Source organism: Hippopotamus amphibius, chromosome 7 (assembly GCF_030028045.1).
Source record: "Hippopotamus amphibius kiboko isolate mHipAmp2 chromosome 7, mHipAmp2.hap2, whole genome shotgun sequence".
Lineage (NCBI taxonomy): Eukaryota > Metazoa > Chordata > Mammalia > Artiodactyla > Hippopotamidae > Hippopotamus > Hippopotamus amphibius.
This window is the reverse complement of record NC_080192.1, coordinates 25,273,981-25,301,666: the sequence shown is the minus strand read 5'-3', so window position 1 is coordinate 25,301,666 and position 27,686 is coordinate 25,273,981. Positions and strand designations below refer to the sequence as shown.

The window sequence follows — 27,686 nt, the reverse complement described above, 5'->3', positions numbered from 1 at the left end:
GGCAGTGGGGGCAGTGGTGGTGACCAAGCTGAAGAAAGCTGTGCGGTCTCATCAGGGGCATTGTGAGAGGCAGCAGCCTTCGGCCGCGGGGGAGGTGGCAAGGGCTTTTCAGGGGAAGAAATAAGAGGAAATAATTTGCAGTCAAGGATCTAGCTAATTTAGGATAAAAGGGCTCAAGATCACAGACTGGTTTCCAAAAGAAGGAAAGACCACCCGTTCTCCCTCCCTATTCCACCCCCAGATGTATGTAACCAGTAAAGACTGACTTCAGTTTCCCTCAAGGGTAACAAACAGGAAGAGAAGACAGAGCCCGACACTATTGCTCTTGGGAACCATTCTTATCAGGCGGGCTTCTTTGGCAGCCCCCAATGGTACTGCTGCTCTTGGGGACTTCCTGCAGTCTGTGTGTTTCATAACTACTACCCCTGATCCCTTCCCAAACATCCTCAAGCCACACTGTGACTGGAAACCTCAGTGTCGCCTCTAGAGGGCGCCTGGGTCTCTACCAAAGCCCTCAGTGGTCTAACTAGTTTGGGATTCCACTTACCTTCTCAGAAATTCCTTTTTTAAGGTTACACAAAAGAGGCAGGCTTGTGGAATCCTAATCAATGTCCTGTGCTCTCTATCTTCTTAAGTGCCATGCTCAGGGCCAGGTTCTTTCTCTCTCCCCTGGCTCAGGAAACATTTTTGAATTTTCCATTAGGTGCCCTCTTCCTGGTGCTCCCCCTGCGCTGCAGGGTGTCGATGGTAGAGTCTGTCACTTTTGCCTGCCAGACCCATTCTCAGGCTTCTTGTGGTCTTGGCAACAGCCCTAATTATCTCTTTCTGTGTTGCCCCAAGTAGAGTACGGGACCACAGAGGCACACTGGGCTCAGGTACTGCTGTAGGAATGGATCAGAGACAACCTGAAGGTAGATTTGCAAACTAAACCTTAAAAACCACCCCCAGGAAGCACCAGTAATATCAATTTCCAGGCAAGAATAAGAGAAAGAAGTTCTTCTCTGTCAACCCCAAAGAAAGGCAGTTTTGACCTTTTGTCCTCAATAGATTGTTTGCTTGAAATAAGAAATGTTCACATGGAATAGTTGCCATTAATATGGGTGACCTAAAGGTTAATATAGCCCAGGGAATGCTTTTCATTGTTCTGCATTGTTTGTTTCCCTTTTGTGAAATTCTGTGGCCAGGGAACTGCATAGTTCCAGTATGCGGTCCAGTAGCACATTACTAATTGCATTCTTTAAAATACAGATTTATGTTGGTTTGTTTGGCCATACCAGGAGAGAAACCGGTGTAGGGGGTTATAAAGCGTCAAGGTTATAAACTTCATGGGGCTTTCAGGCAAATGAGGAATTTTTATTAATTCTTTAAATGCAAATGACCAGTAATGTCTCCACTTGTCACACCCCCTGCAGCGCTCCAGTTAGGAAAGGATTGCAACCTGCTCAGCTGGGGGCCAAGTGGAGGGGAAAAAAAATCTGATTATTTGGAGGCTCTGCATTGTCAAAGTGTATAGCTGAGTAAAAAAGACCCCCCTTCTCCCCTGACTCCTATCCTAAAAATCCATGTGTCAAATACAGATACGAAATGAGGAATCCCTCTCATTTGTAGCCCCTGGCAGGACACTTTTTAGAATGAAATCAGCAAGTACCTTGGCAGGCACCCAAGATATCAGGTAAATAGTTAACTATCTGACCCGTTCTTTTACAACACGAAAATTGAGTGTGATGTTAAAGCAAAACCTCTTTATTTTAAACTAGTTGTTCATAGTCCTATTTTAGATGCCCCTAGATAATCCTTCATAAGAACTTAAAAAAAGTGTGCTTTTCTTTTTTCCTTTTCATACCATAGCAACAAAAGTCCAAACTTAGAATAACAAATCAACATGTATCAATCACCTTCATATTCCTGTCAAGGGCATATTGGGTTACCATGAAAAAGATCCTCAATCCATCTTCTTGTGATCAAGTCAGCATGGGATGAACTTGTCACACTTTAACACATTACCTGTAGCCAAGTGTTATTCCTGACCTATGTTTTTGTTTATCACACATACAGTAGAGATTTGACGGTTAAAGAAGGAGATTACTTTTATACCAGTAGTTCTCAACCTTTAAGGGGAGGACTCCTGAGAAGCTGGGGAATTAGAGAGAGTTCTCTAATCAGCATGTGAGACAGCACTGTCTGTGGATCAATAAATAACAAGTCTTGCGTATATATGTGTTGCAGGAAGGGAGACCCCTTCCAGGGCCCGAGAGTGGGCTCTTGTCTAACACTCAGAAATTAATTGTCCAAGGAGACAACACGTGCTGACAAAGCAAGAGACTTTATTAGGAGGGGATGCCCGGGCGGAGAGCTGGAGGGTAAGGGAACCCCCGAGGACTGCTCTGCCACGTGGCTTGCAGTCTCAGGTTTTACGGTGATGGGGTGGGTTTCCGGGTTGTCTCTGGTCAATCACTCTGACCTAGTGTCCTTTCCAGTGGCGAGCGCATCTCTCAGCCAAAATGGACTCCTGCGAGGAGAATTCTGGGAGGTGGGTAGGACATATGGACTGGCATTTCCTTTTGACCTTTCCCATATTCTTCTGGTTGGTGGTGACTTAGTTCCGTGTCGTAAAATAACTCATACAAATTGTTATTGTCTGCCTGGCCAGGGTGGGCGGTTACAGTCTGTGTTTCCCCTAACGTGTGCTTTATGAAGTCAGGTGCCATATTGGTTTTTACTTACTTTTGTATTTTCAGTGCCTGACTCAGTGCCTGAGATATATTATCCAGTCCATAAATAAACAGACAAATAAAGGAAATAATGAACATGATTCTCCTAACGTATGTAAATGCCACAAAAAATACAAATTTATTTTAAAAGCGATACTAAATTTATATTTTGTCATCATGATTTTTTTTATTGTAGTAAACTATTCACAGCATAAAATTGACCATTTTAACCATTTTTAAATAGATAATTCTGTGGCATTAGTCATCATGGTTTCTTAATAGATACTAAGAGCACAAATACTAAACCTAAAAGGGGTCATTATACCTACAAAGGTTGAAAACCATGTGTATTCAATTTTCCTGATGGGCAGTCATCCCATCTTGACTATTTCTAGTGTCATAGATCTCACCTCTTCAAGGGGTGGCATGTTTCATGATTGGGCCAATAAAAGTATTAAAAAGTTCTTATTTGTACTGAGTTGAAATCTTTCTCCTACTATTTTCCCATTGGTCTTATTGATTTTAGTTGAAAGAAACAGAATCAATGTATTATGCTTTCTTCCAAGGAACAGACCTTATTAATTGCTTTTTGTTTTTTTTTCTTTTAAAATAACATTATCAAGTATTGATTAAATCTAACCAAAATTCCTCCCATTGAAATTTAAAATTAAAGACCTAAAATTTTTCTGCTTTCTGTCAATTCTGGGCTTTAAAGGACGTGGACAGTAATATAAAAAGCATACGTAGGTTGGATAGGCTGGGCAGGTCTTCCCCACACCCCAGAGACCAAGCCCCAGTAGGACAGCTCAGGTCTTTGCTTGCACAGGGGAGGCCTTACCCAAGATAGAACCTCACTCATTCCTCTTTTTTGTTAGAATTGGTGACACACATACTGGGCTATGCTTGACCTCTCCTGCTGTTCCCCATAGCCAGCCCAGCAGAGAAGAAACTTGACATTTTACCCCCATAATCCTATGTGTGCCAACTTTAAAAAACATCTTTGAACCCAAAGTGATCACTGTAATTTCTTTTCCCACATTTCCCCCCCTTATCTTCTATTTTCCTTTTCATCAGATATTTGGGGTCTATTTTTGAAAAATGTACTTTTTCTTCTGCCTGTGTTCTTCTCCTGTCATTCTGTTTTCTCTCTACTATTTTGTGTCTATAGACCACTGATTTCCTTCTGTGATTTGTTTGCCAAGAATAATGTCTTTCTGAATTATTCATCTTAATTAAGAGTGAATGTCAGTGTTAAACCAGACTCCTGGCTTCATGTTTTGATGAAGAATTATTATACTCAGAACACAGTGGGCCTAGTGCTGGGTCACACTTCAATGAATGCCGAAGGAAGGTTGACTATTGAGTGAAAGACAAAATAACACAACAAGCTAGTTGGAGCTGCCAGTCCATACTTGGCTGCCTCTTGTGTTTCCCTGATTACCAGAGCCCGAATTAGCTAAGAGTGGGAGACCGTGCTTTCTTTTTCCAACTCCCACCCCATATTGGCTCACATGGACATTTCAGAGGATCCCCAAGTCCAAAATAATTCGCAATGAATACAAATACTTCATTTCTAATTCTGGCCTTTAATTAAGGTCATTAAAGGAATTTTGTAATTGATGGTTAAATAAAGTGTATGGGAACCAATATCTAAATTTAAGTTTTTGGCTTCCAGAAGTCAGTTCCTGGACAAGATCTTGACAGTTTAGCTACTCAGTAGTTATTTCCACAAGTGAGCCTTTGGCAGAACTTATTCATAACATGATCTGGAGTCAATAGAGGCTACCTTTACCTGGTTTTCTTTTCTCCCATCTCAAAAAATCACTTATGCTCAATCAGAATTTGTCAGTAGCCCTTTCATTCTTTTGGGTCTTGTTCTAAAGAATTACCTGAAAGAACTGAAAGCCAACTAGCTCTGGCTATGACTTCAGAGTTGAATTTAGCTAAACCAACCCAATTGGGCCATCAGTTCTAAGGGCAATATAGGCCTTCAATAGTAATAACTGACCTTTCACTAGGACAAGAAGTAATCTTGTCATTTCTCACCAACAAAAATTTCTGATTGTTCTTTAACATAAAACAGGAATTCTGTCGGTCATTATCCCATGGTGATCATCTGAATACATATCCAATGACAGGATTCAGAGGACTCTAGGACTGGAAGAAAGCCCTCCGGTAATACGGTCCTTTTCCGCAACAGTCCTTTATATCCATGTTAAAGAGTCTAAATCCACCCTTGGTCATTTCCTCACCATGTTAAGTGGCATTTTCTCTATAAGAGTTGCTAGTATCAATCTCCTCTCTTGGAAGAAGAAAACAAACATTCCTCTTACTCTCTGAAAGCATTTGGAACGTGTCTACAGTACAATATATAGGTTTCTTACCCTTTGCATATGGAGGAACATTATTAACCTGCCATTAATAGAGCATATCCTTCAAATGACAGTTTCTTTCAAAAACAGACATCATGAGGGGAAAAGAAGAAGGATGTACTGTTACAGATAAAAGGAGACTTGAGGGCCATATCAGCCACCTGAAATCTGTGGGCCTGGTTTAGATGCTGATTTGAGCAAAGCAATTTTAAAAAGATACTTAAAAAAATTTATTTATTTATTTATTTATTTATTGGCCGAGTTGGGTCTTTGTTGCTGTGTGTGGGCTTTCTCTAGTTGCGGCGAGTGGGGGCTACTCTTCATTGTGGTGTGCGGGCTTCTGATTGCAGTGGCTCCTCTCTCTTGTTGTGGAGCATGGGCTCTAGGCGCACGGGCTTCAATAGTTGTGGCCCATGGGCTCAATAGTTGTGGCTTGTGGGCTCTAGAGCACAGGCTCAGTAGTTGTGGCACACAGGCTTAGTTGCTCCGTGGCATGTGGGATCTTCCCAGGCCAGGGATTGAACCCGTGTTGAATCCGCATTGACAGGTGGATTCTTAACCACTGTGCCACCAGGGAAGTCCTAAAAAGATACTTTTGACACAACTGGGAAATTTGATCATGGAATGAGTACTAAATGATATTAAGAAATGATTGTTTAAAAAAAAGAAATGATTGTTAGTTTTGTTAGACATGATCATTGTATTGGAGTTATGTTAAAAAAAAAAGTTCTTTTCTGTTAGGGATACAAATTGAAGTATTTATACTTGAAATGATAATATATTTGGGAGTAGCTTTAAAACATTCCAGAAAAATAAGATGAAATAAGATTGAATAAATGCTAAGTATTGACACTGTGTACATGGAGATTCATTAGATTACTTGCTTTAATTTTGTATATGTTTGGAAATTTCCCCAAATACAAAGTTTTTTAAGGAGGGAGAAAGAACACTTCCTTTATTTGTCCTACTATTAATTTGTCATTGTTATTATTCTCATAGCAGAGAAAAAATATTATTCAATCTGGGCCTTGCCTGTGTTATTTGTAATAATGATAAAATAATCCAAAACTTAATCACTAAGTTAAATAACTACAATGGCTAGTTATTTTTATTTTTTTAGTGCTAACTACCATATTTAAGGTGCTTTATAAATATCTCATTTAATTGATAGCTCTATGGACTAAGTTATGTTATTCTCCTTTTGCAGTTAAGGAAACTGAGGTTCAGACAGGTTAAATAACTAGTGTAAAGTTAATAAGGCAGCAGATGAGTGAGCCTAAAGTTTGGACCCAGATCTGTCTCATTCCAAAGCCCATGCTCTTTGTACTACCATCCTACTTGTCATTCTATTTCTAGTTTGGGGCCTCGCTGACTAGGGGCAGTCAAGTCCACAGGCTAATTAAGAGTGATTCTCCTAAAACATAACTCAGACTATGTTATTCCTCAGCTGAAAACCTCCTCCCAAAGACTTTCCATCTCACATACAGTAAGTCCCCAACATATGAACCAGTTTCATTCCAAGAGCACGTTCGTAGATCCAATTTGTTTGCAAGTCCAACAAAGTTAGCCTGAGTACCCAACTAACATAATTGGCTATATAGTATTGTACTGTAATAGGTTTGTAATACTTTTCACACAAGTAATACATAAAAAACAAATACAAAAAATAAAACATTTTTAATCTTATAGTACAGTACCTTGAAAAGTACAGTAGTGTGGTACAACAGCTGGCATACAGGGGCTGGCATCCAGTGAACAGGCAAGAAGAGTTACTGACTGGAGGAGGGAGAGGAGGTGGGAGATGGTGGAGCTGAAGAATCGTCAGCCACAGGAGACAGAGGGCAAGCTGCAATTTCACTCAGGCTTGACATTGGTGGAATACAGGTACACATCTTTGAAAGTTTGCAACCTGAAGGTTCGGATGTAGGGGACTTACTGTAGTGAAATTCAAAACGTTTACGGAATCTACAGGGTCCTTAATGATCTTCCCTCCCTGCCACCCATTGCACCTCATCTCTTTGAACTCTCCCCTCTGTTTACTCTGCTGCAGCTACACTGGCATCTTCATTGCTTTCCCTTGAATATACAGAGCACCCTCCTTAGGCCCTTCACTTGGTGTTCCTTCTGCCTGGAATGCTCTTTCCATGGATATCACATGGTTCACTTTCTTCTCTCTCCCCTCATTTCCTTCAGTCTTTGCTCAGATGTCTTCTTATCAGAGAGGATTTCCCTGACCATCTAAATCGGATAACACCCCCACTGAAATTTTCTCTTTTCCTTCTTAACCTTCTTTATTTTTTTCATAGTGCTTATCCTCACCTGACATTATTATGTACTTGTTTGTTTGTCACTTTCCCCTTATTAGAATGTAAACCCAGTGGGGACAGGGACTTTGTCCATTTATTCACTGTTGTATCTCTTGCACCTAAAACAGTGCCTGGCACATAGTAGTTTCTCAATAATATTTGTTATGACTGAGTGACTCTGGGCCTCATCAACACTGTGATCTGAGTCACCAGTCATATACATCAGCGGTCCCCAATCTTTTTGGCACCAGGGACCGGTTTCATGGAAGACAGTTTTTCCACAGACTTGGATGGGGGGAGGCGATGGGGGTTGGGGATGGTTCAGGGGGTAATGCGAATGAGCGATGGGGAGCAGCAGATGAAGCTTTGCTTGCTCCCCCGCCACTCACCTGCTGCGCAGCCCGGTTCCTAACAGGCCGCCAGCCATCCTTGGCCGGGGGGTTGGGGACCCCTGCTATACATCATGCCCAGTAACCAGGCAACATGTGGGACTGAAATGGAGTCACTGATAAAGACCAGCAGCATGCTCTGATGTCCTCTTTTACGACGTGGACATTGTGGAAAGGTTAGCATTCCAGATCCATCCTTTCCCAGCTGCCTGACAGTGAGTAAATTTCTTAACTATTTTCAGTCTTATTTCCTCATATGTTAAATAAGATCGTAATTATTAGATAATTACATGATTATTAGATACTCATGTAGAATACTGAGCAAATTGTACAGTCCAAATCTTTTTTCTTTTCTTTTTTTTTTAATAGCCAGCTCTCTAAGGGAAACTGGCTTTTTTTAAAAAAAAATTTTTATTTATTTATTTAGTTAGTTTTTATTTATTGGCTGCTTTGGGTCTTTGTTGTGGTGCGTGGGCTTTTCATTGCTGTGGCTTCTCTTGTAGAGCAGGGCTGTAGTCGCTTGGGCTTCAGTAGTTGTGGCGTGTGGGCTCAGTAGTTGTGGCTTGCAGGCTTAGTTGCTCTGCGGCATGTGGGATCTTCCCAGACCAGGGCTCAAACCTGTGTCCCCTGCATTGGCAGGCGGACTCTTAACCACCATGCCACCAGGGAAGCCCCCAAATTGTCTTTTTATGGTAAATCAGATGTTCCTCTTTCATCTCCATGAACTTCCTTTCTTTCATAATTCCAGACATCTGATCAGGCAGCCAAGAACTCTGGAAGGCCTTTGGCTGGAAACTGAGGATTTATGAAAGTCCATGTGCTCTCCCTCTTGTTTGAACATGTAGATGACATAGAATAGTCCCTCTGATTTTTGAATTAGCTTTTCCAGGGTTGTTTATGCTGCCAGGTGATCACTTCCCATTTTGATAAAAATGACTTCATAATGGGGATTAGATGGTACAAAAATGACAGTGGTCTCTGCTGAATCTGTCAGTCTTTTTTTTTTTTTTTTAAATGAAAAATCTCCAGCATGCCAAAAGTTTGCACAAAGACGCTGTTATGATTTTCCAGGACTTAACAAATTAGCCATTGTTATGAGATAACCTCAAAACATTAAAAGATTCTAGCTAGGAGGTAAAAAAAAAAATTGAAAAATGGAGCAAAAGTATGGATGCATTAATAAAAATTTTTTTTAATGCCATGTAGTATTTTTTTTTCAAGTTTGAGTGGAAAGTAGTGTAACCACAGGAATGTACATTAACAAAAGCAATAAGCTAATTAAATAAGACACAAATGTTGTATTGTCTGGGTATTAATGCTTGAAGTTCATGTCTTAGTTTACGATAGTGAAGGGAATTTATTAAGGGAGGATTATTTGACAGGAATCTTTTTGTCCTACAAGCTATGTGCAGGTTAAGGTAATCAACTGTTCTTATTTGTTTTTTTTCTATGAGTAGAGAAGTCTCTGCAACATATACTTCTTGCTTGTTATATTATGGCGTTTGGCTCCTAGGACCTTGGGAAGAGAAGTAAAAAGAGAAGAGATGAGGAGAAGAGAGGAGAAAACACTTCTTGGGCATAAATCTGGGGGTTAGTGTTCTAGTCAATTGGCCTTGGTAAGGGAGACTGAGCCTTGCGCAGGTTTCTGGGATTTAATACCTAACAGAGCAGGAAGCAAATGAGCACGGAGCCGTGTGGCACCTTTTTCCTGCCATCTCTAAACAAACATAGCAACCGTCCAAAAGCACAAAGGTGCGTCTGGCACATGGAGCTGGGTTTCCTGGTGACTTTATCTCTGTCTTGGCATTTGGTCTGTGTTTAGTCTAAGGAACAGTTATGAGGTAACGAAGTGAAGGAGGGAAGTACAAAATAATGACTGCACCATAGAGGTGCTGTTTACTCTGAGCCTTTTGGAGGGTACAGGAGGGATAGAAGAGTCAGCTGTACTGCGTCTGTCTTTGGTCCACCTGTGGCCCAGGCTTGCTCCATTCAACAGTGCACAGTTACCCAGTATTGCACCACAGCTACTGGAGGGCAGTGAGGGCTGTGAAAAGCATGGGATGTAATGATGCTTTCAGGGAAAGCTGTCGGGACTAGTGATGATAGCTGGGTGCCAAGAACTTCTTGGTGTTGGGCATAAACAAGGTTCTCAATAAACGTTTGAAGTGAATTGACTCTGACACAGGCTCTAGGCACAGATTTCATTCCTTTACCAGTATAACCTAGGGTGTTGTAGATCTGTGTTGGGGCAACTAAGAATACTCAAGGCTTGCTTTGCACACGTATCACTGTTTCATCTGGGGGTGGGATTAGGGCTGGTCGTCATGGAGGAGGGGCCAAGAACACACTCAAAGACATAGGCTAAAAGAGAGTCAGTGGGCCCATGTCCTGCCTCAGAGACCCAAATAATAAAAGTCAAGTGGCAGCTTTGAGTGTGACTATGTGTGTTCCTTTAGCTTCCCTACTTTAATTTTTTTGTAGGGTCTTACACAAGTTTAATTCAAAAAGGCTTTTTGGGAAGAGCTATGAGATGCGATCTGTGCAAGGAATATGTATATTCAGTGGCGAAACTGCTATGAGCCACTCTTTGACAGAGGTATTGCAGAGTCCCTCTAAGAAGTGTAATCAACTCCTGAGGCAACAAGGGGCATCAGGTGTACAGGAGCTTTGCCACCAGAAGGAGCCATGGCTGAAGGGAGCAACAGGGAGCCTGAGACTAAGGAGACCTCTGGTCCCCACCAAACAAAAGTAATTCAGTCTGGGTATCACCAACTCTGACGTACATCAAATAATGAAATAGTCTGAGAGCAGAGACCAGAGTTAAAGCTGTTTCTGAAGATGCCTGAATTAATATGAGAACAGGCAGCTCTGAGTAGCTCTGTCATCAGGTGGCCAGCATAGTTACTCTTTGCCTTATTTTCAAGGCAAAGAATGAAGGAAGAGGCAGAGACCACAAAATGATTCTGTGGCAAGGAGATATAACTAGAACACAGGAGTGGTGAAATCTGAGCATTTCATGTGTCACTGGAAATTTCCCAGTGAGCACCACGGCCAGGTGAAGTACTGTTGAGTTTAGGGAGATAAATCTTTACTAAATGGCAGTGACCAAGCAGAGTTAGCAGTTTCCAGCTTTGCCAAATTCAATCTTTTGTTAACAGTGTGAACCAGAATTAAAGCAGAAGACAGCCCTCCCTATCTGCGGTTTCTGCGTCCACAGATTCAATGAACCGAGGATCAAAAATATTTGAAAAATAAATTCCAGATAGTTTCAAAAAGCAAAACTTGAATTTGCCATAAACTGACAACTACTTACATAGCATTTACATTGTATTAGGTATATAAGTAATCTAGAAATGATTTAAAGCATACAGGAGGATCAGAAGATGTCCTTAGGTTTTATGCAAATACAATACCATTTTATGTAAGGGACTTGAGCATCTGTGGATTTTGGTATATGTGGAGGGTCCTGGAACCAGTCTCCCACATATGCCGAGGAACAACTGTATTTGTTCCCATATTGTCATTTGTGATTTGAACACTGATGTCATTATTTCCTAATTTTGTTTTATGATTTTCTCCATACCTCACTAAGACCAGTCAGCAAAAGAATATTTAGCTGACAGACAACAGGAAAATACCATGCATGGCAACTGGAGATATATGAGTTATAGAAAAACATCATGGCCCCTTAAAATCAACAAGGAAAATCCTAGCATCTATCCATTAATGACTTCTCGTTTTAAACTATAGCTCATTTCAAGTAATCCTTGTGTTCCAGGAAACACCACCTGTTCTGTTGGAAGCCCTGGCATGACAATGTAGGAAAAAATTCTCCAAGCCAAACTACTACGTAATACCAAAAATAATATTTCATTATGTGAGATATTTGTTGGTGCCTTTTAGGCTTCTTGGAAAATAGTGCACATTAAGCTGTGTAGGAGACAGAATGGCTGCTTTTCAGGATCATTGCTTGCTCATACTGTCTCCCTACCTCAACCCCCTGCTAAGAGTCCCTAGAGGGGCCAAGTGGGACTTTAAGTAGGACGAGCATTTTGCACAAGGTGGACATCCCTAAGATGTCAAACCTGAGGTGAGGAGGACTAGAGAAGAAAGAAGAGAGCCTGTGTTAGCAAGGTGAGGGCTATTGCCATGTTCTGAACTTGGTGAGCTTTCAGTGTGCAGTGAGCAGTCTGGGAGAATGGACAGGGCTGGGCTGGGGGAAGGAGAGCAGCAGGGACTCGGGGGATGAGTCTGAACAGAAGCCTGGATTTGTGAAAGTGGCCTAACCACCATGCTGCTCTCTATTTTTCTGAGTTTGGCTTTTTTTTAGATTACATAGGTAAGTGGTATAAAATATTTGTCTTTGTCTGGTTTGTCTCACTAAGCCTAATGTTCCCAGGGTCCATCTAAGTTATGCAAATGGCAGGATTTCCTTCTTTCTCATGCCTGAATAATATTCCACTATGTATAGTAGAATATTAAATTTATATATGTGTAAAATATATATATATATATATGTATACATACATACCACATCTTTCTTTATCCATTCATTTACTGACGGACACTTAAGTTGTTTCTGCATCTTGGCTATTGTGAATACTGCTATAGTAAACATGGGAGTGCAGATATCTTTTTCACATCCTGTTTTCATTTCCTAGAACTTTCTCAAGGCTTCGCATGTTTCCTCTTGTCCTCTTAAGCTTCTGCCATTGCCTTTGCCTGGCTGGCCTGCTGGTCCTAGGAGGACGAGAGACATAGAGAATAGAGCCACCTGTCTGACCCACAGACCTGCAGATTGAAGCAGAGATGCCTAGATTAAAGCCCAGACAATTTACAGATGTCAGCAAAAATAAATTGTTTTATGCCACTGGGAATGTTTATGTGGCAATAGTGTAGAGAATGGTTGTGTGGCAATAGCAACATCTATTTCCTATGACTCCTAAATATAAATTTTTAGCCTTTGATGTCTCTTCTTTTATTCTCCAGACTTGTATATCCTGCTGACTACTTGACATCTCCACTGAGGTCTAATGGGCATCTCAAACCAAAAAAGTCCAAGATTGACTCTTTGTTTTCAACCCTAAATCTGCCTTTTGCCATCTCAGTAGATACCATCATTCTTCCAGTTGTTCAAGCAAAAAAACTAGGAGTCATTCTTGAGTCTCCTTTTCTTCACTTTCCACATTTAATCCATTAGCAGTCCCTGTGGGTTTCCTGCGGTGAACTGTGTATAAGTACAGCCACCTTTCTCATCTCCATCAACATACCATCCCTTGCTTGGAAAACTTAAATAATCTTTTAATTGTTCTTTCTGCCTTCACTTGTATCCTTTTTTTAAAAAAAATCTTTCCCCCACATATCAGCCAGAGGGATCTTTTCAAAGAGTAAATCTAATCCTGCCTCTTCCCTCCAATTGCTACTCATCATTATCTAGAATAAAATCCAAGCTCTTGCAAGGTTCTCACGCTCTGGCCCCTGCCTGCCTCTTCAGACCTCATTTTATACCACCCTCCAGCCTGACTGGCTGTTTGAACTTTGAACACTCCCAATTTGTTCTGCCCTGGGGGACACTGTACTGGTTATTTCCTTTAATAAGAATGCTTTCTCCACTCTATTTATATGGTTGCCACCTCCTCACTGTATAGTTACCAGCTTAAATATTACCTCCTCAGAGAGGCCTTCCATGACCCCATTTTTTAGGTAGTGACCCACCCCCACCTTCCTGTCTGCTAGGTGGAAGGCATACTGGCTTGTGCTGCCCTGTCTCCCTTTAGTGGCAGCAGGCAGTCTTCAGCTGTCAGCTCCTTGAGGGACTGCTTCAGCTGCAGAAAACAAGGTCACACCCCTTCCTAGGGTAGCCCACATCCAAAGAGGTGTCTAAAGGGCTGGTCACCTCAGCCCCACTCAGGGCAGCCCCAAAGGGTCATTCCACTCCAGCTACCCTCACGGTGTGGGTTGGGGCTGTCTTTGGGCCTGCTTCGCAGTGCAGCTCCTCCCTCTGCCCACTTCAGGTTCCTTCCCCTCCCTTCCGCAGAGGTTGATCCCTCCTTAGTAAACATTCTAAATTCCACCTCAGTGTTCTTTTCTCAACACCAGGAAAGAGTCATTTCCTTCACAGGGTTTAAAACTATTTGAAATTGTTTCACTGATTGGTTTGTAAGTTTGTTTGTTTCTCTCTCTCACTAGAATGTAAGTTACATGCACACAGGGACCTGTCTGATTTCTTCGCTGTTGTACCTCCAGTGCCCTGAATCTCAGGACGTCATCATCATCTTCATCAGCGCAAAGGTGCTGTTCTAAGTACTTTATCTACATTAATTCACTTCATCCTTACAACAATCCTGTGAGGTCGATACTGTTACTTCCCCCATTTTACAGATTGGGAATATAAAATACAGAAAGGTTAGTTGGCTCGCCCAGGGCCACACAACTGGTAAGTGACAGACCAGTATTTGAATCTGGGCAATCAGAGTTTAGATTCTGTGTACTTAACCAATCCATTATGCTGTTTCTTTTTGTAGCTGCTGTTTAATAAATGTCTGTCATACAGAGTGAAGGAAGTCAGAAAGAGAAAAACAAATATTGTATGTTAATGCATAATATGTGGAATCTACAAAAATAGTACAGATGAACCTATTTGCAGGGCAGGAATAGAGACGCAGATGTAGAGAACTGATGTGTGGACACAGTGGGGGAAAGGGAGGGGAGGGTGAATTGGGAGATTAGGATTGATATAGAGAGAGTACTGTGTGTAAAAGAGATAGCTAGTGGAAGCCTGCTGTATAGCACAGGGAGCTCAGCTCAGTGCTCTGTGATGACCTAGACGGGTGGGATGGGGGTGTGGGTGGGAGGGAAGTCCAATCCGCTGTGTACATGCAGCTGATTCACTTCGTTGTACAGCAGAAACTAGAACAACATTGTAAAGCAATTATATTCCAATAAAAAATAAATGTTGAATGATTGAATAAATAAAGGAAACAGAATGATTGAATATGCTTTTGGGGTTATCACCTATGTATTCATTTGATAAATATTTTCTGAGTACCTGCTATACGCCCGGCACTTAGGTATGCATAGGGGATACAGTATGAACAAAGCAGATATAATCCCTGCCCTCAAAGAGCTTGTACAATCTAATGGAAGAGAATAGACTAACTAAATGTGAAAATGAGTAATTATGTTATTACGATGCGTTACTTTCCTTCCTTCTAAGATGGTGGTCTAGAAGTCGTATCACTATCATTGCTATCCAAGATGTTTGGTTTCATTTTCAGACAATCAGAGTACCACCCATACCTGTTCCATAGGATATACCGTTAGGTAATGAGGCCATGACAGCACCATTTTCTACACTCAGCGATTTCTTTTTATAAGAAGATTGTAGGAAAGTCATCATCTCCCAGGCTTAATAAGAAGAGAATGGAGTTGCTGCAGCTCCTCCTGATGATGGTGCCTAGCTGTAGGAAGAGTTACCGGTTCATTGTCTCAGGACTCAGTTCCTGAGTTCTCCCAGCAAGTTATGCAGAGGACCGGAAGGAAGAGAGAGATTCGGGGAGAGCCAGAGCAATTGGCTGCCTCTGCAGACTGAGAAAGCACATGTTAAAGAAGAAGGACTACAGTATAATGACTAAGAGCATAGAAGCTGGAGCTCAGAACTGGGCTTGTACTCTTACTCTGTCACTTACGGCCTGTGAGACAATGACCTAGTTGCTCACTTAGGCTTCCTGTTCCTCATGTGTAACATGGGAATAATCATAGCACCTGCCTCAGAGGTTAGCATCAAGTTGTTGTGAAGATAATGCATATAAAGCAGATCTCAGTGACAACAGTACTTGGATTTCAGGGGAGTCAGGGCATCAGAGTCATCCCAGTTATTGTAAACTGGGGTGTAGAGTCTGTCCGCTTTGCCTCGTGAAATTCAAAAGCAGAGAAGTTGCTGTTAGACCCAAGCCAAATCACCTTCTCTTTAATGTCTCCCAGAAGCTCTCATTCCGGGCTTCCTCAGCATACTTATTTGTGGTTCATTCATAGCACTTATCCTGGTGTGACATACTGTTGCTTCTTTGTATTATGTCCCCAATCAGATTTCTGCTTGCTAGGGTGTGAATTGCATTAGTCTTCTCCCTCTTCCACATCTCAATTATTAGAACAAGGACCCATGTACTCTATATTGAAGGAAATACATACTGAATCCGTGTAAAGGAATGGTTTCTGGGAATTCTCTGGAGGTCCAGTGGTTAGGATTTGGTGTGTTCACTGCTGTGGCCCAGGTTTGATCCCTGGTTGGGGAACTAAGCTCCAGCAGCACAGCTCCCCCCCCCCCCCCCCCCCCCCCCACCAAAATGGTTTCATTTTGCAGAGTGTTAATAATTATTCCTGCTATGTTATCAAGGTCAGTGTTTTTGACTCCTAGTAACAGTAGCCTAAGTTTCTATCACTTGAAGCTCCTCAAGTATACTTCTTAATGATGGGATAATTATTTTTCTTTGCCTTAAGAAAAATTGGAGCAACTTCCTTTATTTTTCTGTTTATTCTTCTACCTTTCTTTATAGAGGAAGAAATAAGCAAAGAGGAGGTAAGCAGGAAGTGAGTCTTTCTAAAAAGAATCACAGAATTCTCTGGTGGTCCAGTGGTTAGGACTCTGGGCTTTCGCTGCCCAGGGCCTGGGTTCAATCCCTGGTTCGATCCCTGGTTGGAGAACTAAGATCCCATAAGCTTCGCAGGGGCGAGGCCACAAGCGAGAATGAAATTTGCAGGGGAAATTCAAACAAGGGTGACTTGGAGGATGCAGTTGGACCTAGAAAAGGACACAAGAGCATTTGGTTTTCAGGACCCTGAAAGGAAGATTTCTTACAACAGCCATAAGTAGTCATAGCTGTGGATTTCCAAAGCCTATGGAATAAACTATTCTGAAAAAATTTCCAGATCACAAACGTTGCTCCAGTTTTTCTTAAGGCAAGGAAAAATAATTATCCCGTCATTAAGAAGTCTCTGGAATAGCAATGCTTTATGTTGAAAATCTTCAAACCTCTGAAAGGGCATTGCCCAAATCCTGAGGATAATTCACCAAATCCCAGATTGACCTCCCTATAGAATCAGCTTGTGGTTCATGATTAAAAAAAGGCAGGGAGAGAATTTGTAGAGTTAATTACTAGACCTTGGTCTGTTAAATGCACAAAGCCTACAAGGATGGTGCTGAAGCTTTGACATAAGTGGAAGCACTTGAATTCTTTTGCGGCTGGAATGTGCTGGAACTTCCCGACAGCTTGAAAGAATGCCTAGAATTTCTTTTTCTATTATGATCACTGTTATTTCTCAGAGAGGCAAGTGAATCTTCCCGAGCTCTCGTGACTGGAGTAGATGAGCCCCCAGCAGGCTTGTGGGGAGCAAAGCTGGCCAGTGCACTGTGGTTTGGGCACATGGGATCCCTGTGTTTCTCACGCATGAGTGTCAGACAGAGCTGTTGTAAATCTTTAAAGCCAACAGGAAAATTAATGAGCACCGCACAGAGCAGGACCTTGTCAGTTCCATAATGGGTGGTGGGAGGAAGAATTCTGCTGCTTCCCCCAGGCATTTAGTGTAACTCAGAAATGCCTGCTTTGTAGTCATTAGCCAATTTTAACAGCTTTCTACTCTGAAGAATTTAGTCATTTATTGCTTTCAGTTCATCTGGGAGAAAACAGTGTTCAATGCAATCAAGATGATGGGGTCCATTGCACTGGATTTTCCCTTTAGGGATGAAAAAAGAGTATTTCTCTTTTTATATCTTATTTATATCTTATTTTCTCTTATTATATCTATCTTCTGAGGGGCATCCCCGACTACAGTGTAGGCTCTATGAGAGTAGGTTTTGTTTTGTCCCCCACTGTATCCTCAGGACCCAGAACAATGCCCACTGCATAGGAGGGTCATAAGAAACACCTGTCTTCAAAATCTTGTTGGTTAATGAAGATGAAGATTGTGATGGTGTTTGGCACTCTGAAAATTCTGGTTCTACCCCTAACTTCCATAAATCATGTTGTTTCAGTAAGAAATTTACGTAATGGATGACTTACTCAATGGGAGAGTAAGCTAGGCAAGCATCTATTTACTGCCGTAAAAATAGATTTTAAAGTACTCTTCATGATGCAGGGTACTTATTGTTTTTTTTTTTTTTTAATACATGTGTTATTTTTATTTTCTACTTTAAAAAGGAAAACACATTTCATAAAGATATTGAATCAGAGTCCTGAAAAATCAGCTGTGGCCTATACAAGGCTTTAAAACACCATTTCTCAGATAGCTTTTACCTAATCCACGTAGGATTTTTGGGGGCAAGCAAAAACTTAGAGGGATCTTTCCTAGTGTTAGCCTTCTTTCCTGAGACATTTGGTGAGACTTGTAAAATTTTGGAGGATGCAAATTAAGTATACTTGAAAATACTGCATTAAAAACAATGTATTCACTGTGTTTTTGCTTCAGACCGCTTAGTACATTTATTGAATGCAGAGAACACGCTGACAAAAATACCCAGTTGTGTATTCTCAGTTGTTATAAAAAGTTCTCAGGGTTGCTGAAGGTCACTGCTGGGCAAGTCTCCATGTGTAAGAAGTTGGAGCTTGTATTGTGTATAACGAGTATTACTGAGGTTAAGGAATTCTGTTTGCTGTGAGGCAAATTGTGTATCAATACATTTCCTTGATTTTTCTCCCAACATGTATCAAGGAAAATGTTATGCTAGATTTTACTTCTCACTTACAGGAAAGGGAAAGAAAAATGTGCAGTCTGTGTGGATTATTATTTTATTTGTGGCTTGAATCCTTTTTTTTTATTTTCGGCTGTGTTGGGTCTTCATTGCTGTGCGTGGGCTTTCTCTAGTTGTGGCAACCAGGGGCTACTCTTCCTTGCAGTGCACGGGCTTCTCGTTGCGGTGGCTTTTCTTGTTGCGGAGCATAGGCTCTAGGTGCGCAGGCTTCAGTAGTTGCAGCACGCAGGCTCAGTAGTTGTGGCACACGGGCTTAGTTGCTCCGAGGCATGTGGGATCTTCCTGAACCAGGGATCAAACCCATGTCCCCTGCATTGGCAGGTGGATTCTTAACCACTGAGCCACCAGGGAAGTCCCTTGAATCCTTATTTCTGAGACAGGGTAAGTTAGATGGTCCCCAGTGCTTTTCTTTCCCAATGTCGCTGCTTTTTACCTTTCTCTTTACTTCTTAAGCTTCTGAGTAGGATACAGTTGAGTGTGTGAGTAGGACTGGTGCTGCCTAAAGGGAAATTAGGAAGCTGCCTAAGTGGCTTGATTTATGAGGCATTGAAAGGCACAGCTGACCAAAAATATCTCCTCCATTGGCCTGCCATCAGTGCCTGAAATTCCCATGATAAGAATCACCCACGAAAAGTTTTCTGCAGACACGCATGGTTTATTTGAGTCAATAAAACATTGTGTTTGGGAGAAAGAGGAAAGTGGGAAAATATCTCATTAGAATGACTTATTTTATCTTATCAATCTATCAATCTCTTGGTCAGGGGTAGCCTCTTGACAAGTAACTATGCTGTTTAAGGCTGGAGGGAAAGTTAGGAGTTCTGAGTTTTGTGTAGCATCTTCGTGTAGACTCTGAGCAGTATGAAGCCAATAAGCACTTGAAAGGAGATTGCCCAAAATGGACTGAGGAGCTAAGATATCAAAGATTTAGGTATTTTGTAATTCTGTTTAAGGCCAGGTTAAGAAATAGGATACATAATAGAGGGATCTCCTTTCAATTCCCTTTTTCCAAGATCTTAGTTCTTGGGTAACCATAACGGGACCATTCAGTTATTCATAAAATGATACTTGTGATGAAGGCCAGATAGATTTATGACCAGAGGGAGATACATTTGTAGCAGCAGAACTAATGATAATTCTGACTTTGTTGAGATTATTCTGTAAAAGTGTCTAGAGCAGTTTTTCTCAAAGTCTTGTCTATAGACCACACGTATCTGAATCGCCAGTGGTACTTGTTAAATTGTTCCTCGCTGGTCCCCACCCAGACCTTCTGAAACAGTTGTTCTGAGATAGGGGCCTGGGACTCTGCACTTTAACAAACATGTCTGTTGATTTTTATGCACATTATTTGAGAATCATTAGTTTGGAGGCTTCAGTAGATCATAGATGTTAAAAGTATGGGTTCTAAAGGTAGGTAAATCAGGGTTCAAATCCCAGCTTTGCTGCTTACTTGTTTGGTGACCTTAGACAAGTAACCATCTGGTCCTCAGTTTCTGCCTAATAACAGTACCAACTTCACAAGATTATTAAGTGAGGTTTGAGGAGATAAGTCATATAAAGTTTAGCACAGCATCTGGAACCTAATAATGGCAAAGTGGTAATAATCATTAATAAGATGAGTATGTTTATTGGAAAAGGCTCTTAGGCAATGCTTATTGGTATTAAATAATTTGATGACTATGTACTTTGTAAAAGATAAATTTAAAATTCTATTTAAATATATGGTAAAACCAATTGGTCTCCTAATTACTCTTACCTAAGGTTTCTCTGTTGCTTTATCTTCTTTAGCTTTTCTGACTCCTCAAACATAACGAACAGCAAAAGAATTGGATGAAAAAATTTTGTGATAAATATTAGAAACAATCTCATATAAATCATGATATCTGGCAATGGCAGAATTGGTTGACTGAGTATGTTCTACTTTGAAATATTTTGTATATTCTTACTAGAACAGACCACATGGTTCCTTTCCCAGCTGTTTCTTTCCTTTATTCTCTAATATTTTTACCCCTTGTTTCTTGTCTCTTGCTCTCTCTTTGGTTGACAAAGTGCCTACATTTGCTTTTTTTTTTTTTTTTCTTTTCCGTTTCCTTGTCTCTCTCTGGTGTAATTCCTTCTCATTCATCTTGCAAGCAGAATTGCTCTACACAGCAAAATTTAGAGCTGAGAGGACTGATTGAAATGCTGTTGAATTGCATAGTAGCTTATTCAGGGTCATTATTGATAAACGCAAAAGTGGACCTTATGCCTAAATAGATCTCAGAAAATCAGACCAAGGCAGAAAAGAGCAAAGATTAAAATGAACTCTTATTATTTCATCTTAGTATAAATTATGGTAAACAGTTTACCCTAAGGCAATGTAATAACGAGAAAGATAAAAAATTATTTAATCACAGGGTGGAATAATGGAATACATAAGAATTTGGAGTATGGAGATGGAAAACTGGGAGAAATGCTAACCTTCACTGTTCTTTCCTCAACTACAATTTAAAAGAAACAGCCATGTGGAATCTAAAATATGACACAAATGAACTCATCTGCGAAACAGAAACAGACTCATAGACATAGAGAACAGACTTGCGGTTGCCTAGAGGAGGGGGTAGAGGAGGGTCGGATTGGGAGTTTGAGACCAGCAGATGCAAACTACTATATATAGAATGGATAAACAACAAAGTCCTATTGTATAGCACAGGGAAATGTATTCAATATCCTGTAATAAACCATAATGAGGAAGAATATGAAAAAGAATACATATATTTATAACTGAATCACTTTGCTGTACATCAGAAACTAACACAACATTATGTCAACTATACTTCAATAGATAAATAAATAAATAAATAAATAAATAAATAAAACAGCCAATGAGGAAAATGGGGCAGTTGGCATCATCTAATGTGAATTCCTTTCTGAATACTTGGATCCCCTTTTAGTGGTTGAAATATGAACCCTGAGAGTTAGAATGCTTGGGTTCAAACCCAAGCTCCACAATTATCAGCTGTGTGTCCTTGGACAATTTAGTCTCTCTGTGCCTCAGTTTCCTTATCTGGGAAATGGGGGTGATAATAGCATGTCTTTTGGGGGTGCTTAGGAGGATCAAATGAGAATGACACATATAAAGACAGAAGAGTGCCTTCTTTGTAGTAAACTCTTAATTATTGATTGATATTGATGTATTATTTTTTATTCACCAAGTTTGAAATCCTTGGTGGTGTCCTGGCTGAAGAGGAGGTGTCCAGGGAGTTTCTGGGCAGACTATGTTGTTCACACTGTGAAAATTTGCTGACAGTGGTTATTTTTCTTTATGGGAAGCAAAGTTCCCTGCCTGGCTGCCATTCCCCTTTATTCAGAAAAGTGCACTATGATTTGATCATCCCCAGTAAATCTTGGATAGTTTTGGATTTATAAATTAACTCGTTATTAATGATCACACTTTGGAACACAGTCACCCACCTGTGACTACATATTAAGACACTAGACATGTATTCAGCATTTACTAAAACTCTCTCTTAACAGAACATGCATCTCAATTCTGGAAATATCTGTTTGGCCCAGTGCATTTTTCTTTCTCTCTCATAACTAGTATTCTGCTTTTTTTGTCATTCAGCATATATGAGTGGACTAATAATAAAGCTGAGAATTTGTCATTTAAAATATTGCAGGTCTCACAAACAGTCAGTAATGCTCAAAAACTAGAGAAATATTTAAATCCCTTTGGTGGGAGTGTAGGAAAGCAGGAACAAGGGCATCATTTTTCAAAAAGTATTCTCAGACAAATCATTCTCTGAGAGATTAAAAAAAAAATCAGTCATGCAAGGCACACTCCTTTACTTCTATTCCATTTTTATCATACCAATCTCCCTTGCAAAATTGAGGTTATTCATAAATATTTTCCTTCCAAACTGTGGGAAATAAATCGTGAGTAACTTTGGCTCTTTGATAAAGTTAGGTTAGGGGACTGCTTATCATTGAAACAATGAACACAAAGGCAATTCAGTCCTGGGGCCTCTGACAAAACTCTCAACAGCCAAGGCGGTGCTCATGCTTCTTGTTCTCAGGCATTCCAGGGGAGTGGCAAAGGGACAGCCAGCACAAGGAATTTTCAAGGTTCTTTTTCCCACCCTTCAGAGTTGATAAGTCTCTAATCATTTAGAAAGGGATTTGTTCTGCAAGAACCCAAAGTATCCCAAAGAACTATGTTTACCCATAACAGGCCTTGCTCTCTGTTTGACATAGCCAGATGGACACTGCTTTTTGGACTTGCGGTCATATCCCTACAGATTTGACCTCATTTAGTGGACACTATTAAAAGATTATCCTATTATTGAGAATTTCCATTGCATCAAATACTAAATATTAGTAACATTCCTCTATGGAGAAAGTGATGTAATAAGAGGGCATACACTGGGTTGACCTCAGGTAAATTCTACAGATAGGTATGTGGAGGTTATGTAACTAATCTGCTGGCTAATAAAGCCCAGCGGTACAGGGAGTAAAGCTCTGGGGGCAGAGACTTTCCCACTAGCTCTTGAAGGAAGTATTCATATTCATCTGAAGCCATAGATGGAAGTTTTATGTGATTTTGTTGCCTTGGTACCGTGATGGTTATTTTGAAAGATGACAAGGGTGAGAAAGTATACAGAAGGATGGTGGAGTGATGGAATGGGAGTGGGGTCACAAGGAGACTTGCTCACATTTCATTTTTTTGTTTACTCTTACAATGTGGAACATGAGGTTTCTTTTTTTTCTTTTTCTTTCCTTATTTTTTCACTTTGGAAGCAATAATACTCCTAGGAAATTAAAACTTCAGTGAAAGGGCTGCAAATGATTTGAGAATCAAAACATTAAGAAATGATAATAAACAGTGACCTGTGTTTTGGAATGTTGCCACAAAATGTGTTGAAAGAGCACCTAGTGACGATTCTAATCCAAAGGACTGGAAAGCCATACAGGGGCCCAGCAATTTGGTAAACTAGCTAAGTTAAACTTTCAGTTATGATTTTGCTTGAACATACTTTAAAAACAGTTGATTAAGTTTTAATTGTTAAAAAAATAAATGACAAAAGCAGTACGTGATCAATGAAAGAAAGTAAAGCAATACAGATGTATGCAAAATAAAAGGTGAAAATCTCCCTCCTTCTTTCCTTGCAGGGGCAAATACTACTATACTCTATCTGTCAGATCTTTTGAAATGCTATACATATTATAAATGTGTTTTGGGGGTGGGAGTTAATACTATAAGTATTGTTCTGTCATTTTCTTTTACTGAATAATATATTGTGGGCATCTTTCTCCTCTTAAAAAATAGACATTATTTGTATTCTTTTTAATGAGTAATAGTTATTTTATACAAAGTTAAATGGAAAAGAAAGCAACCTGGCAATTTTGAAACTTAAGAAAATTCTATATTTGATGTATTTAAAATATTTTTCTTGGTATGGTGTACTTACCACCATGTTTTATAAGTTGCTTGTAAATGATGCATACCATCTACTGGGATAAGATAGGAATAGGTAAGAAACTGAGAGATACACTACAGGTTATAAAAGCAGATTTCAGAAGAGTATGTATAGTATAATTCCAATTCTATAAAAAGTATGTTTATACATAGAAAGTGGTCTAGCACTAAAATGCTAACAGTTGTTATCACAGGATTGTTGGAATATAGGTCTTTTTTTTTCTCATTATGGTTTTCTGTATTTTCAACAATTAACTTGTATTACTTTTTAAATTGATTAAAAGTAAATGTAATATAAAAAAATGCAGTGCATCTGATGAAAAAAGTTCATGTTCAACTGCTACAGAAAGTAAACCCATCTGAATTAGCTTCCACTCCATCCCCAAACCCCAGAATATGAGTAGAAACACCAGATCCTTATCTGATTTTCTTAATTTAAGGAATTAGAGTTCCCTCATTAAGAGAAGGTAATCTTTAGCATCAGTGAAAGAGTTGATCAGGAAATGAGGCAAAAATCAGGAGATCATATTCCTTTATTACATATATGAAATATAAAAAAATTAACAGAGCTATATATATATATATTTTGCAAGTCCACAGGACCTCAGGAAAAAATATGTTCTGTATGTGAAATTAATCTTATGGCACTGTGGTTCACGTTTTGTATATTCAAGTACAGAAGAAATGGCATATATAGTGGTTATGCATGGGTACAGAAGATGAATAATAATGAAAAACCGTAATTTGGTGAACTGTAGATACATTGTGTCAAAAAATGAGTGAACAGAATGACCATACACTGTTATGGAGAAAACTGTTTATACAAGGAGAAAACTGTTTCAGTATTCAGGTTTAAATACTAAGCACAAAAATAAAACAAATTCTGTGTCTACAAATAATTTTTGAAGTGTATACAAGTACACTGCAAATAAATGGGCTTTTTAAAATTTAAAGTCCACTTCTTCTTTATCCAAGCATTTTCTATACTTGTAACTCCTTTCTCTTATTTTAGAGTCTCTTCTTACTTAGTTTTTTTAAGTTTCATCATGGCCGGTATCTGTGGAATCTAACCTCTAGCCCGAAGCTGAGACTTCATGCAAACATATTCTCCTTTCAGGTTGCATCTTCACATGGTTTCTCTAAGTGTTCAAGGTTAAAGAGTACAACTTCCTTTATGTGGTCACTTTTTTTCCACACATAGTGGCAGTGCTTCTGTTTCAGCAGGTTTCCTTACATGCCCTTTTCTTTTTTTTTCTGTCAACAGCAGTCTCCAAACTTTCTCAACACAAGGGGTAGGTAGTAAAGTGCTTTATACAATGAAATACTATATACATGTGGAGAGGTTCCATTTAACACCCCACAGACCAAAGTTCACACACATCACACAAGAGAAGGCTCTTTTTAAGAAACACCTTTTCTGATAGTAGGGTTGGGGATTCCTTACAATCTCATTAACTACTTCAAGTAGCACAAATGTAAGTTACATATCTGAAGCTGGGAGGAGTCCTTGTTAAATGCATTGCCTTTAATGGATTACTGCTAAATATCATATTGCTATTAAAATATTCTTAATAGTTATGAATTTCAGAATCAGTCCCATAGAAAAAAGGTATCAGTATAGGATTTTTTCATTCCTCTTTATGAAACAAACTGTATTTAAACATGGGCCCAAAAGAGATAGATTAGACAAGGCCCACACACTGGAACATTTCTATATATTTTGGCACTTAAAAAAAATTTCCAGTTTCATTTTTGAGTTCTCCTTTCCATTAATTTTGTGTTTTGTACATAGAGAAGTGCCATTATGTGCTATACACCTTTACTGCTACTTGCACTTTCTTTTCAAAATATTCATGACTTTTCTTCCAAGAGATGGTTTCCAGTGCTGGACAAAACTTTTCATATTCACGACTAGTTTGCCTGTTCTTACATCCTCATGTCCTGCTACAAGGTACTCCAAACCTAAAAGAGAACAAAATTAGGGGCAGCGTAGTATCATAATTTATTGAAGAGAGAGATGTGACTTTAGCAGTGTTATATATGTGTGGTTCATGGTTTTATAAACTGAAATAGGGAGTCACAGGCAATAAGTTGACATTTAGTAAATATTATGAGCTAAGTGCTTTAAATGTGTTATCTCATTTAATCTTGAAAATAACCCTATGAAGTAGGTATTACTTTACTTCCTTCCTTGTTTTACAAATGAGAAAACTGAGGCTTGGCAAGATTAAGAAACAGTGTTTCCCAAGTAGCAGCACTCCGACTCAAGCTCAGGCCTGTCTGATTGTAGAACTTTTACTCTTTGCTATACCACCCTCTATGGTGAAGAAGTGAGGATTATGGGTACTTAACACGCTGCTATAAATCAGTATTTCTTGGAGACTCGCTATGTATGGTAGTGTATATTAAGGAGGATTTTATAAAAGTGAAACAACCATTTGGTAAAACATATTGGAAGAGAGCTATGGATTATACAAAATAACACATATCTCCTATATAAAGTCGATGTGTTTTTGGTATATAGAATGTTTGTTTGTCATACTTTAAAAAAAAAATGATGAGACTCGACAAGACCTAGTGCTGACTTTATAATTCAAAATTCTTTTCAGGCTTCAAGTAAAAATTTTTGGCTAACAAACATAAAAAATCGAAAGGACAATCTCATTATCTATACCTTAATGAAAAGAAATACGATAATCTCCCTCAGTAGATGTCTGTAGTAATATCAATATTGGTATTTTGAAACAATTTTCTCTAATATTATAGGATAGAGCAAATAAGTAATTACATTTATAAAATAAAACTTTACAACATAAGATAAAGAGACATTAAAACTCAGGGGAAAACACGAGATGTTAAAATGCAATTGAAAATATCAATTTAAACTCATGGTTTAGTACATATAGTCTTGTTCATTCACCGAAATGGCTTTAAAAATTTCATCCCAGTGGTAATGAACACCTATAACAAACTTAATGTGGTCTCTAGTAACAGGTCTCACTAAAAGCAAACCAAACCAAAACAAAACAGGTCTTCTTAAAGAAATGCTTTTTCTAGGTCCAGGGCAGGAAGATAAAAGGTAAGCATGGGATTTTTTATTGTGCTAAAAAGCAAGGAAGCTTTCAAAGGTTAATGGGAATCATTTTAAAAGGACACAGGAACAAGCAAGGGAGGGTTATAACTTGTCAAAGTTGTGATAGTTTGAGTACCAAGAACATAATAACTGTGTGTGTTAACGTACTGAATCAATAAAAATCCATGATTCCAAAATGATACTCAGAAAAGAGAAATCCAGAGAAAAACTAACTTATCTTGAGACAGTTGTTAAAACCATTCCTTACTTTGGAAATTGTAAATTAAAGAAAAGAATTTAGCATCTATCCTGCTTTTATAATAGGAACTATATTTCATGGTAACCTAATAGCCCAGCTTGGGAGAGAAAGTCCTCTTACAGAATAAAGTCAATTAATAAATGAAGGGGATTAGATAAAATTAGAAAAACATCATTTCTCAAACTCTAATGAAATTATTCATTCAGGAAGGGATTGCCAATTGGTGATAAAATCATTAAATGAATAGTTAATAGGGAACTGGATGTTTGTATAGTGACTAAGTAACTCACACTCATTGTTTTCTACTCTCAAAAGGGAAAACAAAACTGCCCAATGGAGAGATCAGACTGTTATCCCTCTAACCTTAGAATCAA

The 27,686-nt window shown here is 39.4% G+C and overlaps 1 protein-coding gene across 2 annotated transcripts in view; it reads right to left on the bottom strand.

Annotated features, from left to right (window-relative positions):
• Window positions 1-24,497: 24,497 nt before the first annotated feature.
• Window positions 24,498-27,686, bottom strand: part of NTN4 (netrin 4) — a 116,084-nt gene continuing 112,895 nt past the window's right edge. For both annotated transcript variants that reach the window (XM_057743024.1, XM_057743025.1), the window contains exon 10: window positions 24,498-25,942. In XM_057743024.1, coding sequence (XP_057599007.1) covers window positions 25,806-25,942 — 137 coding nt within the window. In that variant the 3' untranslated portion in view covers window positions 24,498-25,805. The remainder of the gene's footprint in view (window positions 25,943-27,686) is intronic.